We start from the raw sequence: 16,258 nt of genomic DNA on the forward strand, positions 1-16,258 counted from the left end.
ATGGACTATGACCTCACGATCTACCTTGTTGTGACCCAGCACCTTTTTGCACTGCACTTTCTCTGTAGCTGTGACACTTTACTCTGTACTGTTATTGTTTTTACCTGTACTGCATCAATGCACTCTGTACTAACCCAATGTAACTGCACTGTGTAATGAATTGACCTGTACGATTGGTATGCAAGACAAGTTTTTCACTACACCTCAGTACAAGTGACAATAATAAAGCAATACTGGAGGTCATAATCGAATCTGAGTCATTGGGGATATGAAGCAGCAGCACTACCTGCTGTACCGCTGCACCACTTCTGTAAATAGGACTTGCATGAAATGGCCTTTATTAGATAGAGCAGCCAATGGCAAGCATGTGCTGGATCTTATATCTGCATGTGGAGACGCCAGAGATTGCAGGTACTGGAATCTGGAGCAGCCAACAACCTGCTAGAAGAACTCAGCCGGTCAAGCAGCATCTGTGAGAGCATGAGTATATTCAAAACATCTCCTTGTTTTGCATGTCCCTGAGCCTTGTCTGACCTTTGAATTTCACGTAGTATATGACCTACTGATAGATTGCTTGCTCTCTATCAGTAGCTCTGAGTTGCTCATTATCTGTGAACACCTTTAAGTATATTTTTTTGTACAAACCAACACTTCCTAAAGGCAAAATAACCTTGGAACCTTAAATACAAACTCTTATCTTTTTTATTTTATTTCTAGGTCGGTATCATGGCCCCCAAGAACAGATCTGGTAAGTCCTTTTCTGTCTCAATGAAATGCAGGGTTCTTTGAGTAGGCACTTGATGGAAGTCTTTGATATTTTAGTTGGTGTTTTATACAGCAAATATGAAGCATTTGTTTCCATGTGTGTTTTAACCAGAACAAGGAGCATAAAGAAAAAGGAATCCAGTTGTTCTTACATTGTGCTGTTCACATGCTCAAGATGTTCCAAAGAACTTTACAGTCATAGTTATTGTACTTCACTCCTTTTCATGTTACACACCATTTTCTTATAACATAGGAGGCCATTTGGCCCATTGTGCCTATACCAGGTCTCAGAGCAATTCCCTCAATCCAATTCATTCACTTATTTCCTTATAACCTATTCACCACTGTGCAAGCTATCCAAAACTTGATGTCATTCTGGTGCAACTTCACTATACTTTCACTGCCCCAGTAAAGCAGCCAGCATAACCAAAGACCCCACCCACTCGGGACATTCTCTCTTCTCCCCCCTCCCATTGGGTGAGGAGATACAAAAGCCTGATAGCACGTACCCCCAGGCTCAAGGACAGCTTCTATCCCACTGTTATAAGACTATTGAACAGTTCCCTAGTATGATAAGATGGAGTCTTGACCTCACAATCTACCTTGCTATGACCTTGCACTTTATTGTCTACCTGCATTGCATTTTCTCTGTAGCTGTGACACTTCACTCTGCATTCTGTATTGTTTTACCTTGTACTACCTCAATGCATTGTGTAATGAATTGATCTGTAGAAATGGTATGCAAGACAAGTTTTTCGCTGTACCTCAGTACAAGTGTCAATAATAAACCAATTTACTAATTTATCAATTTGAATCTTATAGAGTCACAGAGTCATACAGCATGGAAACAGTCCCATTGGCCTAAATCATCTATGCCGACCAAGGTGCCTACGTGAACTCATCAGATTTCCCCATGTTTGGCCCATATCCCTCTAAACCTTTCCCATCCATGTACCTGTCCAAATGTCTTTTAAACATTGAATTGTACCCGCCTCTACCACTTCCCCTGGAAGCTCGTTCCATATACCCACCACCCTCTGTGGAAAGACTTGGCCCTTCGACCCCTTTCAAATCTTTCCCCTCTCACCTTAAATCTATGCCCTCTAGTTTCGGACGCCCCTACCCTGGAAAAAACTGTGACCATCCACCTTATCTAAGTCCCTCATGATTTTATAAAAATCTTGAAAAGTTATGGAAATCATAGTTTCCGGGTCACTGGAGCTGTCAGGCAGCAGCTTTACCATCTTCAGTGCTATGGCGCCCCAGATCATCCAAAATGCCATGCTCCGATGTTTTGGTAGATTCCATGTTTTATATTTCTTTCTTTCTCAATATTTTTATTAATTTCAAATAAGAAGTATAAAGTGCATGAAACAAAGGAAAAAAAAGAAAACGTTACAAAATAGATAGTATTGAATCACACTAGAAATCACAATGCTTCATTATCAATAAACAAGAAAGATATCAATTGATATTGATAAGTTGGAATAACTTTATTATAAAAAAAATCTAACCCCACTACCAAAACTGAAGCTGTTTAGTAACATCTTAAAGACGTAGTAGTATTAGCCAATATCTGTACATTAAGCACTAAATCAGTGGTTTTGATAGTTCAAGAAAAGGTCCCCATAATATTTGAAAGTTCAGAATAGATCCAGAAATAGATCAACGGATCTTCTCTAAATTTAGATACGACATAACATCCCGTAAACATTGAGCATGAATGGGGGGAGTAGTTTCCTTCCATTTAAGCAACACAGCCCTCCTGGCTATAAGAGAAATGAAGGCCAATATGTGTAAGTTGGAAGTCTCCAGAATTATATCTTTTTCTCCAACAATCCCAAATAATGCAGTTAAAGGATTTGGCTTAAAATTTATTTTAAAAAGTACGGAAAAAGTTTGAAATACCTCTATCCTGATAAGAACATTAATTTTTAATTTGAAGCCTTTTTATGATGCTTCAATATCTAAGATTTATGGTAGATTATCAGGAACGAATAAGGTCCCTTTAGACAAAATTAAAAATGCTTGGGAACGTGATCTGCAGATTTCAATTTCTGAGGAAACTTGGAATCAAAGTTTTAAACTGGTTAATACTTCATCATTATGTGCCCGTCATTCTCTCCTTCAATTTAAAGTGGTCCATAGAGTCCACCTGTCCAAAGGCAAGTTATCGCGTTTCTATTCGGATATATCTCTTTGTGACAAATGCAAAAAATGGAGACCCTTCTTTAATTCATATGTTTTGGTCCTGTCCGAGTCTGGAAAAATTCTGGATTGAGGTGTTTTATATTTCTTATATTCCCTATGACAGAGAAGGAGGCTGTTTGGCCTGTTGAGTCTATGCCAGCTCAAACCCATCAGTCTCCTTCACCCACTTATTTCCCTGGTCCTATTCTCCCTCAGATGCCCAATTGTCCTGCCATCCAACTATTGCAAGGTTATGAAAGGCAATAATACTTTCCATTTCTCTACTTTTTAATGCTCATATTGCTGAAGAATGTGATCTTTTCTCAAAGTCAAGGTCAAAATCAGAGTCGAGTTTATTGTCATATGCAGAAGAGCATGTATGCGCAGGTGCAATGAAAAACTTACTTGAAGCAACATCACAGGCACATAGCATCAGATAAGCTGCATTTTCATAAATTAAACAAATTAAACATCTTTTTGACAAGAAAGAACACAATTAGAGCCAAAAGATAAGTCCTTTCTAGTACAAAGTGGTCATAGTGTTGTTAAACTTCAGTCATTAGGGTTGTGCTGGTTGTTTCAACAACTGAATGTTTGAAGGGAAGTAGCTGTTCTTGAACTTGGCGGTGTGGGACTTCAGGCTTCTGTAGCTGCTACCCGATGGTAGCTGTGAGAAGATAGCCAGGCCTGGATGGTGGGATCTTTGCTGATGGATGTTGCCTTCTTGAGGCAGCGCTTCCTGTAGATATGACCAATGGTGGGGAGGGATGTGCCCGTATATATTGGGCTGAGTCCACTACTCTCTGCAGCTTCTTACATTCCTGCACATTAGAATTGCCATACCCGACCATGATATGACCAGTCAGGATACTTTCAACAGTATATCTGTACAAGTACACTTTCATTAATTTTCTCTTTTGTTCCCCCCAATGCGCAGCTGTCACCTACACCATGTTAATCTGTGGAATGCAATTTGTGTTGATATTTTCAATTGCAATAATTGTGGGTTTTAGCTTCTGTACCCAATCCAACGAGAAGAAACTCATGTTTATATCTTATCTCCACAAGTCTGTGTGGTACTCCAAACCAACGCCTCAGCAAAAGAATTCCATCAATACAACCACCCACCTCACCACGGCAGAGGCAATGGCAGCTCCTTGCCTTCCAAACTGGACGTTCAATAACCTGACTGCCAATCTCAAGCCAATCTATAAGGACTTCATGGTGTACCGACATTGCAGGGACTTCACGAGTATCCACAAGGCCAACGTGTGCAAGGGGAAGGACATTTTCTTGTTATTGGTCATCAAGTCTTTGGCAGGGAATGCAGACCGTCGAGCCTCAGTCCGTAGCACGTGGGGACAAGAGAGGAGAGTAGATGGATTATCTATCCGCCGTGTCTTCCTCCTGGGGCGGATGGAGAGCCAGATCCATTCACAGTCTGTGCAGTCACTGGTGGATCATGAGACAAAGGTCTATGGTGACATAATCCAGTGGGACTTCCGCGAGTCCTTCTTCAATGTCACACTGAAGGAGACCCTCTTCTGGAAGTGGTTCACCGAGGAATGCCAGGACGTGAAGTTTGTCCTGAAGGGTGATGATGACATGTTTGTTAACGTGGAAAATCTTGTGGAATATCTGAAGGAGTTCGATGCTTCCCAAGACCTTTACGTCGGGGATGTTTTCAGGAACTGGTATCCGGATAGGGTTGTTTCCAGTAAATACTACATTCCCCTATTTCTGTATGGGAAGAAACCTTACCCTCCCTATGCCGGTGGGGGTGGTTACCTGTTGTCTGGAATGTCAGTTCGGAAACTTCACAATGCCTCCAAATTCGAGGAGCTCTTCCCCATCGATGACGCTTTTGTGGGAATTTGTGCCCAGAGGGCCAAAATTGAAGTGGTCTCTCACCAAGGCTTCAGGACATTTGGAAATATTCCATATGACCCGTGCATTTACAAAATGTTAATGGTCATTCACAGAGTGACACCCAATGAGCTGTGGTTGATTTGGAGCTTGCTTAATGATGTAACCAAGCAGTGTGTCCACTCTTTGAAAGTTTAATATGAAATATTGGAGGAGAGTTGAATTGGATCCAAAACATTTGCAAGCATTCCTTTCTTTCCTGGTTTCAAAGAGAAATTAATCTGTCAAATATTAGAAATATAACCTTTGTATTTCTTTCCTCCTCTAATGTTAACTGGGGTCATCTATGCATGTTACCAACCTACCTGTTTGAGATTGATTCTTGATTGCAGATGTAGTGTTGCCCAGTTTAGAGTCTGATTAATGATCCAACATTTTGGAATGAGATGGCATCACAAGCTCTGCCTGCCCTGTCAAGTGAGCAGAAAAGATCTTGAGATAGTATTTCTTGAAGAGCCCGTATCTTGTCCAGCATCTATTCCTCAACACTTGCTACTAAAAGCAGATTACAGGTTATCCTCGATTTGCAAATTTTCCTCATAATGCCATTGATTTTTTTTGGGGTGGGTATCTTCAATTTACAAAACTATTTTTCACTCTATAATGAATAAAAAAACCACTCTTGCGAATAGAAATGTACTACACCAAAATTCATGTAATAAATTTCACCCAAAATTACAAAAGTTTTTCCTAATGGAATGATTTGCAGGAACCCATTGTTTTCTTAAATTGAGAAGAATAAATTCTCAGAACATTTCAGAACTATCTACACAAGAACAGGGTATAGAAGCCTACACACTAAGTGCTGTTAAAAGGAATAAGTATAGATGGATTCTTTATGGTCAGCATGGACATGGTGGGCTGAAGGGCCTGTTTCTGTGCTGTTTGACTCTATGGATATATGACTGTGTGAGTAGCCGTCCCTGGTCATGGTTTTCTCTCTGGGAGCTTGCTGTGTACAAACTTTACTGCTTCATTTTCAGATGCTTCAGTGGTGTCTTTATTGTGTGTATGTAAAAGTAAAATTGTTCCATTGTTTTATTAAGACAAGTTTCCTCAATTTGGATACTGCTATAATCTTACATCCACTCAGATGGCTGAAATCTCGATTCATTGAAAAAATGGAGAGAAGAGAGATTTCATTAGTCAATTAACTCGTGCTACAATTTATGAAATAAAACAGATTTCACTCCATTTGTTTAAACTGAGATTATCGACTGCTTGAAAGACAACCCATAGGCCCCTAACTCTAAATGCATAGATTGGGACTTGTGCCTCAGTACAACTGCACCTGCTTTGCTGGCACAACTGTTCTTATGCCAAATTATTTTCCACAATGTGATTACCATAATATTTCTGACTGAGAAAAATGCATTTCTTCTCAAAATGTTCCAGAGATTTTAAAAATTTCAATGGCCAAACCCTGCTCCTTCCCAGGTAAGGAGTTGTTAGAATCTGTTAGAATCTTGTACGGTTCCTATGATGTCATTTGCAATCAGATGACTAGCCCACTTTAAACAAATTAAGTGAAATCTGGTTTGCATTATTACATAATTAGTACAAGAAGAAATTCCTAATTTGGTCCAGTCTCCCAATACCTGAGACACAATTTCAACCATATCACTTTTCTGAGGGAAACTATCAAAGAATAAAGAAAAGATCTTGGAGTTGTTGTTAGACACTACTAACCATTGAAAGCTGTGCACAATAAATGCCATTCACCTCTCACAGAGGCTCATCCTATTCTCATGCTGGAGGGAATGCTTATATATAGTCGGGAATGTCAATCCAAGGATGTCTTTCCCACTGAATCTGTAGACGAAAGCCGACAACAACCCCTTCAAATAATACCATCTCCAACAGCAATGTCACTCCCTCTGTGTTGCACTGAAATGTCAGTTGAGATTATGTGCTCAAATCTCTGGTGACAGGCTAGAACCGACAACCTTTTGACCCAGAAGAGGGTTCTCCCAGCTGAGCCTCAGCTGTTATCTACAAATATTTGTTATGCAGAAGTAACCATTAAAGCTCCTTCAAACTAGGATATCTTTGAGTCTTTGACTGAGTGGAATTTGAGTATGGTTTGCCATTTGCAAGGTTATTTTTAAAATCTTGTAAAGAATTGTATTTCACTTTTAAATAATCTTAATTGTTTAAATAATTTGGAGTTTGGAAAATGAAATGACCACTAATTTTCTTATCATACCTGAATAACATTCTTTCATTATTGGAACTGTAATTATCGAATTAAAGGTTTTATTATTTTATGTTCATGGTTGTTCACCTTAAGTAGAAAAGCAGAATTTTATTTAAATCATTTGTGTCTATTAAATGCTTGTGTATGAGGAACATAGAGGAGCAGAAGCAGCCTTTTGACTCCTTGAGCCTGCTCCATGGTTCACAGGTGATCATCTGACTCAACACTCTTTTCCTGGCTTATCCCTAAATCCCTTGATTCCTTTACTGTCCAGAAATCTATTAATCTCTATTTTGAGCACACTTAATGAATGAATCTCCATGGTTTTCAAGGGTGAATAATTCCAAAGATATACCACCCTTTGAGGGAAGAGATTTCTCCTCATTTGAGCCCTAAATGGTCTGCCTGTTAGTTTAAGACTGCAGCTCCATGACTCCTACACTCGGGGAAACATCCTCTTCACATCAATACTGTAAGAACTTTGTACACTTCAATGAGGTCACCTCCCATTCTTCTGAACGCTGGAGAATGTTGTTGTATGATAGACCCAGTATCCAAGGAACCCATCTGGTGAATTTTCACTGTGCACTCTCTAGAGCAAGGATATCCTTTTTTTAGGTAAGGAGACCAAAGAAATATACAATACTCAAGTGTGGACCCACTCAAGACCCTGAATAACTGTAATAGGACCCCTTTGCTCTTGTACTGAAGTCTTCTAGCAATGAAGGCAAACATGCCATTTGCCTTCTTAATTGCTTGCTGCATTTGCTTGCTTGGTTTTGGTAACTTGTTTACATGGACTGCCAGATCTTGAATATCAGCACTTCCTCATCAATTGAAATTGCTCGGCATTTCTGTTTTTCTTCTGAAGTGGATTTTTCCACATTGTACTCAGGATGTGCCCATTTAAACTGTTGTCTATATCCCCTTGAAGCCTCTTTGCATTCTTATCACATTCCCAGTAAGTTTCACATCATCAGCAAACTTGCCAATGCTATGTTTTGTCCCATGTGGATCTCACCTTCCAGACCAGTCTACTGTGTGCAACCTTGTCAAGATTTTTTGAGATATGATTTCCCACATACAAGGCCATGCTGACTGTTCCTCATCAATCCTTGCCTTTCCAAATGCAGATCCTCTCAAAAACCCCTCCAGTAACTAACCCATCACTGATGTAAGGCTCAACTGCCTATAGTTTGCTTGCTTGTCCTAGCAGCCCTTCTAAAAATGAGGGCACAACATTAGCCATCTTCTAGTATTCTGGTACTTCACCCATGACTAAGAAAGATACAAAACTTTCTGTCAAGGCCCCAACAATTTCCTTCCTTTAGAGAGATATGGGCCAAACACAGGCAAATGGGACTAGGTCAGGTATCTTGGTCAGCATGAAATTGCTGTATAACTCTGTAACTCTATGACTCTATATCACCTGCTTTTTAATAGAGTTGAGTTTTGTCCCAATTACCACCATATGAACAAGTCAGTATTTTCCTTGTTTCTCTTCCTTTTTTAAGATAAGATTTTAAGATAAGATAAGATAAGATTTCTTTATTAGTCACATGTACCTCGAAACACATAGTGAAATGCATCTTCTGTGTAGTGTTCTGGGGGCAGCCCGCAAGTGTCGCCACGCTTCCGGAGCCAACATAGCATGCCCACAACTTCCTAACCCGTACGTCTTTGGAACGTGGGAGGAAACTGGAGCACCCGGAGGAAACCCACATAGACATGGAGAACGTACAAACTCCTTACAGACAGCGGCCGGAATTGAACTCAGGTCGCTGGCGCTGTAATAACGTTATGCTAACCACTACACCACCATGCTGCTTAAATAGTGGGGGGGGGATCACAAATTTTACTCTTAAATCTATAGGACCCATTCCAGAATCCATGGGAATTTTGGAAGAATACAGAGCATCCATCATCCCTCAGAGTCAGAATCAGGTTTATTATCACTGACATACATCATGAAATTTGCGGCAGCAGTACAGAGCAAGATGTAAAAATTGCTATAAGTTACAAAAAAATGAATAAATAGTGCAAAAGAGAAATAGCAAGATAGTGTTCATGGGTTCATGGACTGTTTAGAAATCTGATGATGGAGGGGAAGAAGCTGTTCCTGAAACTTTGAGTGTGGGTCTTCAGGCTCCTGTACCTCCTCCCCGATGGTAGTAATGAGAAGAGAGCATGTTTCGGATGGTGAGGGTCCTTAATGATGGATGCCACCTTCTTGAGGCACCGTCTCTTGAAAATGTCCTCGATGGTGGGGAGGGTTCTGCCCATGGTGGAGCTGGCTGAGTCTACAACCCTCTGCAGCCTCTTTAGATCTTGCACATTGGAGCCTCCGTACCAGGCAGTGATGTAAACAGTCAGAATGCTCTCCACTGTACATCTGTAGAAATTTTCAAGAGTCTTTGCTAACATACTAAATCTCCTCAATCTCCTAACAAAGTAGAGCCACTGGCGTGCCTTCTTCATGATTGCATCAATGTGTTGGGCCCAGGATAGATCCTTTGAGATGCTGACGCCCAGGAACTTGAAGCTGCTCAGCCTTTCCACCGCTGACTCCTCAATGAGGACTGGCGTGTGTTCTCCCGACTTCCCCTTCCTGAAGTCCACAACCTTGTTGACATTGAGTGCGAGCTTATTGTTGACCTTGTTGTCTTGCTGACATTGAGTGCAAGGCTGCTGTTGTGACGCCACTCAACCAGCTGATCTATCTCACTCCTGTACGCCTCCTCGTCGCCATCTGAGATTCTGCCAACAACAGTGGTGTCATTGGCGAATTCATAGATGGTGTTTGAGCTGTGTCTAGCCACACAGCCATGAGTGTAGAGAGAGTAGAGCAGTGCACTAAGCACACATATTATACCCACCTCTTCCACAACTCTGGGATATAGAATATCAAGTCCTTGTGAACAATTTCTTTGTCAGCATTTGCTGAATTACTGCTCCTATTGACAACTTTATGTCTTTTCCTTAGATTTAACACTGTCTTTAATGTTTTCCAAGTTTGAACAACTTTTCCTATTAGATAAACAGAAAATACTGGAAACACTCAGCAGGTCAGACAGAATCTGTGGAAGAGAAATAGTTAATGTCTCAGGTCAAAGACCCTTGGCCAGAACTGGAGAGAAAATAAATTGCCACCTAATACTAACTTAATTTTATCTCCTTCCCCCTTCTGACAAAGGATCCTCAACTTGAAACGTTAACTGTTCCCCTTTTCACAGATACTGCCCGACCTGCTGAGTGTTTCCAGCATTTTAGAAGAAGGAGAAGAGGGAGGCAAAGGAACAGGCCCTTCGGCCCACAACGTCTGTGCCATTCACGACGCCGAATTAAACTAATTCTCTTCTGCCTGTACATGATCGATATCCCATCATTCCAGGCACATTCACATGTCTAACAGCCTCTTAAACACCACCATTGTATCTGCTTCCACCACCACTCCTGGCAGCCTGTTCCGGGCACCTGCAACTCTCTGTGTTAAAAAAAACTTGCCCCGACACATCTCCTTTAAATTTCCTCCCGCTCACCTTGAATGCGTGTCTTCTAGCATTTGACATTTCTACCCTGGGAAAAAGATTCTGTCTATTTACCCTCTCTATGCCTCTTGTAATCTTATAAACTTCTATCAGGTCTCCCCTCAGCCTCTGACGTTCCAGAGAAAACAATCCAAGTTTGTCCAATCTCTCCATTTGACTAAACCCTCTCATCCAGGCAACATTCTGGTAAACCTCTTCAAACATTTTCTGTTCGTATTTCAGATTTCCAACTTCTGCAGTTTTTTGATTTTCATTCACTTTTCCTATAGTGTTTTGTGCCTCAGGTTTTAACCTTCAGCTGTGTCACACCAATGCAGGAGCATCTCTTTGCTCCACCATCATTGACAGAATCTTTAGCCACCTCAGCCCTGCCCCCAGAACATCCCTCCCCTCTATCTCCTCCTCAGAGACCTTCTTAGCCTAATGATCACATCATCCAATCTCCTCCATTGCCGACTGTTTCTTAAACCAACCTCTGTACCCATGTCAAAGTCACATTTTAAGTTCTGGTCAATTCTGCACCTCTCTGCAGAATATCATTCGCTCTAGGGGGCTATGTGGGAGGGAAGGGTTAGATAGATCTTAGAGCAGGATAAAATGTCAGCACAACTGTGGGCCGAAGGGCCTGTACTGTGCTGTAGTGTTCTATGTTCTATAAAATATCACTGGGTACCACATAAAAAAAAGAGAACATTAGAAGATAGGAGCAGGAGTAGGTCACTCAACCCTCAAGTCTGCCCTACCACTGATCTGACCTAGGCTTCATCTTGTCTTCTGTGCCAGTTCCCCATGACCCTCAATTCCCTGATCTTTCAAAACTTTATCAACTTCAGAATCAGAATCAGATTTTTTATCACAGACATATGATGTGAAATTTGTTGTTTTGTAGCAGCAGAACAGTGCAAGACATAAAATTATGATAAATTACAAGAATAAATAGTGCTAAATAAAAAGGAATACTGAGGTAGTGTTTGCAGGTTCATGGACCGTTCAGAAACCTGATGGCGGAGGGGAAGAAGCTGTTCCTGAATTATTGAGTGTGGGTCTTCAGGCTCCTGTACCTCCTCCCCGAGAAGAGGGCATGTCCCAGATGTGAGGGTCCTTTGTGATGGATGCCACCTTCTTGAGGCACCGCCTCTTGAAGATGTCCTTCTTTAAGTACCACCAATAACCTAGCCTTCACAGTCCTCTGGGCAGAGAATTTCCTCTGGAAGAAGGAAGTTCCCATGGACCAAAGTTTCAAATGTTCCCCTAATCGTAACCATTTCCCCTCAATCAAGTTTCTCCCACTAGTGGAAACATCTCAACATTTACCCTGATCTGTATACTTCTCTTGCCTTTCTGCTATTTTGGTAAGGCTGGCAAACTAAGTTCTATCCAATATCTGCTGAAGGTGAAATACTGCAATAGAGGCTATTCTGAGCAACTAAACCATCTCTTCGAAATATGCAGATTCAGATTAGTTATTGTCACATACACCAGGGTGCAATGAAATTCCTTGCTTGCGTGAAGCTTACGGAGTAAACAGTGTACAATGACAAGTGCAAAACAACAGAATGGTGTAAAAACTGTAGTGCAATCCAAAGTAGTGCAATAGTATGGCAATAATAGAATAACTGAGAGAGATAGAATGAAGAGTCTGAGAACATGGCAGCACCACTGGGAAGGGGACATGAAAGAGATGATTGGTTCAAAAGTCTGATAGCAGTTAAAATCTTGACCAAAACTCTTCTCTTATCAAGGTCAATAAATCACTTATACCCTTCTGTTTTCTGGGAGCAATCAGATACTTGATGCCTTTGGAAGAGCCCTGAGTGTAAGCGTAGCTGAAACCCGAGCCTTGTGATTGCTTCTAATAAATGTATTACTTACTATTCAAGTCTTTAGCCTGCTCGATCAGTGAGGATCCAGACCGATCCAAGTCCAGACAGCATCCCAAGGGCTCTTGAGAAATCACAGGCCAGACTCTCTGTATCAGATCTTCAAATGTTGCCTGCATCCCTCTGAATTTGATACGGCCCTTCTACTTGCTATGAACGTTAACCAAATCCTCATTTGATTCAGGCATACAATTGTTCCTGTAAAACAAGGACTTAAAGGGTGAAGTCATTGGAACGCACATACAACTTTAACTCTGGGTGTTGTGATTGTGAATGACAGCATGGAGACTGGAGCTGTAGATGTGAAAGATCTTTATTCAGCACAACAATCAGGCATTCTGGAAGAAACTTTGTCTCAGAGAATCTCTTGGAGAAACTCTGGAGAAACACTCTGAACTCAAAATACACTGAGATTTTATATTCTTAAGCAGAAAGAAAACAGCAGGTGTTTGAATACAATTTCAATAAGATAAGGAGAACATACAAACTCCTTACAGACAGCGGCCAGATGGTTACAACAACATAGTTTACTTCAATATTTTGGAACATAGAACAAGTACAGCTCAGGAACAGGCCCTTCAGCCCATGATGTCTGTGCTGACCATGATGCCAAATTAAATGCACATCTGCCCGCACATGGTCTATATCCCTTCATTACCTGAACAGTTCCATCGAATTACATATTTATAATGGGAGTGCACTGTAACTGACAAGATACCCCTGAATGTTCAAACACCTTTGCTGAGATAAATTAATTCACGCGGATGGTCTAAAAGCTCTGGAGGACAGAAACCCTCGACTCCTAGAATTAGTGTTGCAAGGGTTGACTCTCTGGATACACAAATATCCTAGTTACTGACTGACAGAGCAAATATGCCTATGATCACGTGACAAATTATCAGTCTGGTCTGGGACCTTCCTTGATCGCTTTCACAATGATGTGAAATAACAGCTCCATTGCCTTACCTTTGGCTGATGCAGGCAAGAAAGAGTCATGGCCACATCGATTTACAAACAGTATCTCAAGTGCATCCTCCTGCTGTGGACCAGTAGCCTGTTCTCTGTCAATAGGACTGTTCGTTCACTAGCTGTCCTTCTAATCTCAAAACTGATTACTGCTTGTAGTTAACATTTCAACAGGCTATTTTTGAAGTCTGGTTCTTGTTTGTATTCATATCTGCTCTCCATTTAATTCCTAAAGTATGTCCCATGTCTCACAATCCCTGAGAGTGGGCTGGGCTCAGGTATAAACAATTCATTATCTGACTGTGTCATTTTTCCTTCCAGTGAAGCCAAGGATCCAGTGGCTTTTGGAACAGCTTTCTCAATGTGTCCTAACGCTTCAAGGACTTGCATATGTCAATCGTCAAGGCTCTCCATCCCCACAACCCCTTTAAAAGTACAGATTAGATCCCTCAAGGTTGCCGTGGAGGTCGATAGGGTTGTTAAGAAGGCATATGGTGTGTTGGCCTTCATTAGTCGGGGTATTGAGTTCAAAAGCCACGAGGTAATGTTGCAGCTCTCTAGAACTCTGGTTAGACCACACTTGGAGTATTGTGTTCAGTTCTGGTCGCCTCATTATAGGAAGGATGTGGAAGCTTTAGAGATGGTGCAGAGGAAATTTACCAGGATGCTGCCTGGATTGGAGAGCATGTCTTATGAGGATAGGTTGAGTGAGCTAGGGCTTTTCTCTTAGGAGTGCAGGAGGATGAGGGGTGACTTGATATACAAGATGATAAGAGGCATAGATCGAGTGGACAGTCAGAGACTTGGGTGACAATGGCTAACACAAGGGGATTGGAGGAAGATATAAGGGGGATGTCAGAGGCAAATTTTTTACACAGAGAGTGGTGGGTGCGTGGAATGCACTGCCGGCAGAGGTGGTGGGGGCAGATACATTAGGGACATTTAAGACACTCTTAGATAGTCACGTGAATGATAGAGAAATGGAGGGCTATGTGAGAGGGAAGGGTTAGATAGGTCTCAGGGCATGATAAAATGTCGGCACAACATTGTGGGCCAAAGGGCCCGTACTGCGCTGTAATGTTCTATGTTCTATGTTTAGATTACGGAAAATTTACATTGCCTCTGCTCATCTTTCCATACACTCCTCTGTATCTGTCATATGTCCATCCACTTCGTTAGTCCAGACAACCACTTCAAACAGCAAAACAGTCTCAACCGTAGGGTGAACATAAATTCAACACTTTTACTTTGCGTAAATAGCTCAGAAGTTCCAATGTTTTCTATCCACTTCTCAGCATTTGTCATAATCCTTTTCATCTGTAGAACTCTCTGCAGAGCTTTCTGCGGCCCTTGTGTGTGGCTATTGCATTAAGTCCCTGCCCCGAGTTGCTATTTAAGGAGACCCGTGGCCCTCCACTATTCTTTCACCAACCTCACAACAAATGGCTACCTCTCTCCAGCTGCCGTCCCTTGATGGATAAGGTCATCTGCTTTCCAAAAATAAATCCCCTGGCTGCAGCCCCCTTCCCAAAGCAGGGGAAGGGACAAAACATCCATCATTCCTGGATTCATAAAATTCCTTAGGAAAATGCCACTCCTTTTTTTTGAAAACAGCTGAGGTTTTTAAGCATGGTTCTACTCCAGTGGTTACAGGAGTGCAGCCATTGTAACCTAATCCAGGCTCTTATGTTTGAGAGGTTGCGTTTGCCCGGCTTTCCCGTCCCCCTCACCATTTGACTTGGTGCAGCCTGACTGAGGCGGACCATTTATAGAAGCTCGGCTTCAGGCATCTGAAAGGTGTCAAGCTAGCTGGAGATTAGTGGCCAAGGTTAAAGCCTGTTCTGCTGCACACACCCTCTCCCACTCCCTGAAATGACTGCTGGCAACATGGATAAAGTAGAAGTCTTTGACACGGACAGCAAGGGAAGGGGTCTGAAGGCGAAGCAAGACTTATGGAGCGGGGATGTGGTCTTCGCTGAGCCAGCGTATGCTGCGGTCGTGTTCGACAAGTGAGTCAACGTGCCTACTTACTGCACACACACGTTGTTCCATTGTAGCTGGTGGATCCTGTTTGCGTAGTCCTTATTTATACTTGCTTTGAGGTAGCAGCAGGCAGTTTCCCATCGATGCCTATATGATTGAGTCGCTTGTTTTCGTTGTGCTAAAACCTTTCTCCTCTCCCACTATTTTCTCTACTGTTCTGCCGAAGGTGGGTTCCGCAGTTTTGCTGCATCTGCAATTGCCCTGGGACTGTGCCTGGATCACCGGGGAGATCTTGGAGAACTACAGGTCTTAGTAACTGTACTTGGCAGCTTTTCCAAAGTGGAATAAAGATGTGAACTCTATCCGACGTTCGATGAGAGCCCTAAATAAGTGGTTTCTTGTGGTTTGTTACGAGGCTGCACGGAGAAAGCGTTGCCCATTCCTACTTGGGCGGCGGTGAGGCTGCGGTGGTTGAGTTGTGGTGCTGAGGCTCCTGTAATGGGGTGTGGTCGAGAACTCCGGGGCTCTGACTGGGTGACGTGGAATAGTTATAGTGTTCAAGATGGGACAGCCTTGACTTTGAGGAGAATTTGATGACGTTAGCTTTTTATTCCTTCCTGGGACGTGGTCATCACGGGCAAGGCCAGCAACTGTTGTCCGTCCCTAACTGCTGAACTGAATGGCTTATTCGGCCATTGCAGGAGTTAGTTGAAAGTCATCTGCATTGGTGGGGGCTAGTGACAGAAAGATCAGACTAGGTTGGCAGCAAATTTCATAGAATCAGTTACTCACACAGAAACAGA

The 16,258-nt window shown here is 42.1% G+C and overlaps 2 protein-coding genes across 3 annotated transcripts in view; both read left to right on the top strand.

Moving 5' to 3' along the window:
* Positions 1 to 726: 726 nt before the first annotated feature.
* On the top strand, positions 727 to 5,019 carry LOC127580105 (N-acetyllactosaminide beta-1,3-N-acetylglucosaminyltransferase 4-like). Its single transcript, XM_052033321.1, has 2 exons — positions 727 to 748; positions 3,893 to 5,019. Exons 1-2 carry the CDS (start codon positions 727 to 729, stop codon positions 5,017 to 5,019), a joined length of 1,149 nt encoding a protein of 382 aa, XP_051889281.1.
* Positions 5,020 to 15,344: 10,325 nt separating this feature from the next.
* smyd1b (SET and MYND domain containing 1b) overlaps positions 15,345 to 16,258 on the top strand; it is an 87,920-nt gene continuing 87,006 nt past the window's right edge. For both annotated transcript variants that reach the window (XM_052042424.1, XM_052042432.1), the window contains exon 1: positions 15,345 to 15,481. In XM_052042424.1, the coding sequence (XP_051898384.1) occupies positions 15,345 to 15,481 (137 nt within the window). The remainder of the gene's footprint in view (positions 15,482 to 16,258) is intronic.

Source organism: Pristis pectinata, chromosome 2 (assembly GCF_009764475.1).
Source record: "Pristis pectinata isolate sPriPec2 chromosome 2, sPriPec2.1.pri, whole genome shotgun sequence".
NCBI classification, from domain to species: domain Eukaryota; kingdom Metazoa; phylum Chordata; class Chondrichthyes; order Rhinopristiformes; family Pristidae; genus Pristis; species Pristis pectinata.

Excerpts from the sequence above, each read along its gene's own strand:
- LOC127580105 (XM_052033321.1), top strand. The coding sequence starts at position 727 with ATGGCCCCCAAGAACAGATCTG. Across the intron at positions 749-3,892 it reads GGCCCCCAAGAACAGATCTG|CTGTCACCTACACCATGTTA; the intron begins GTAAGTCCTTTT and ends CCCAATGCGCAG.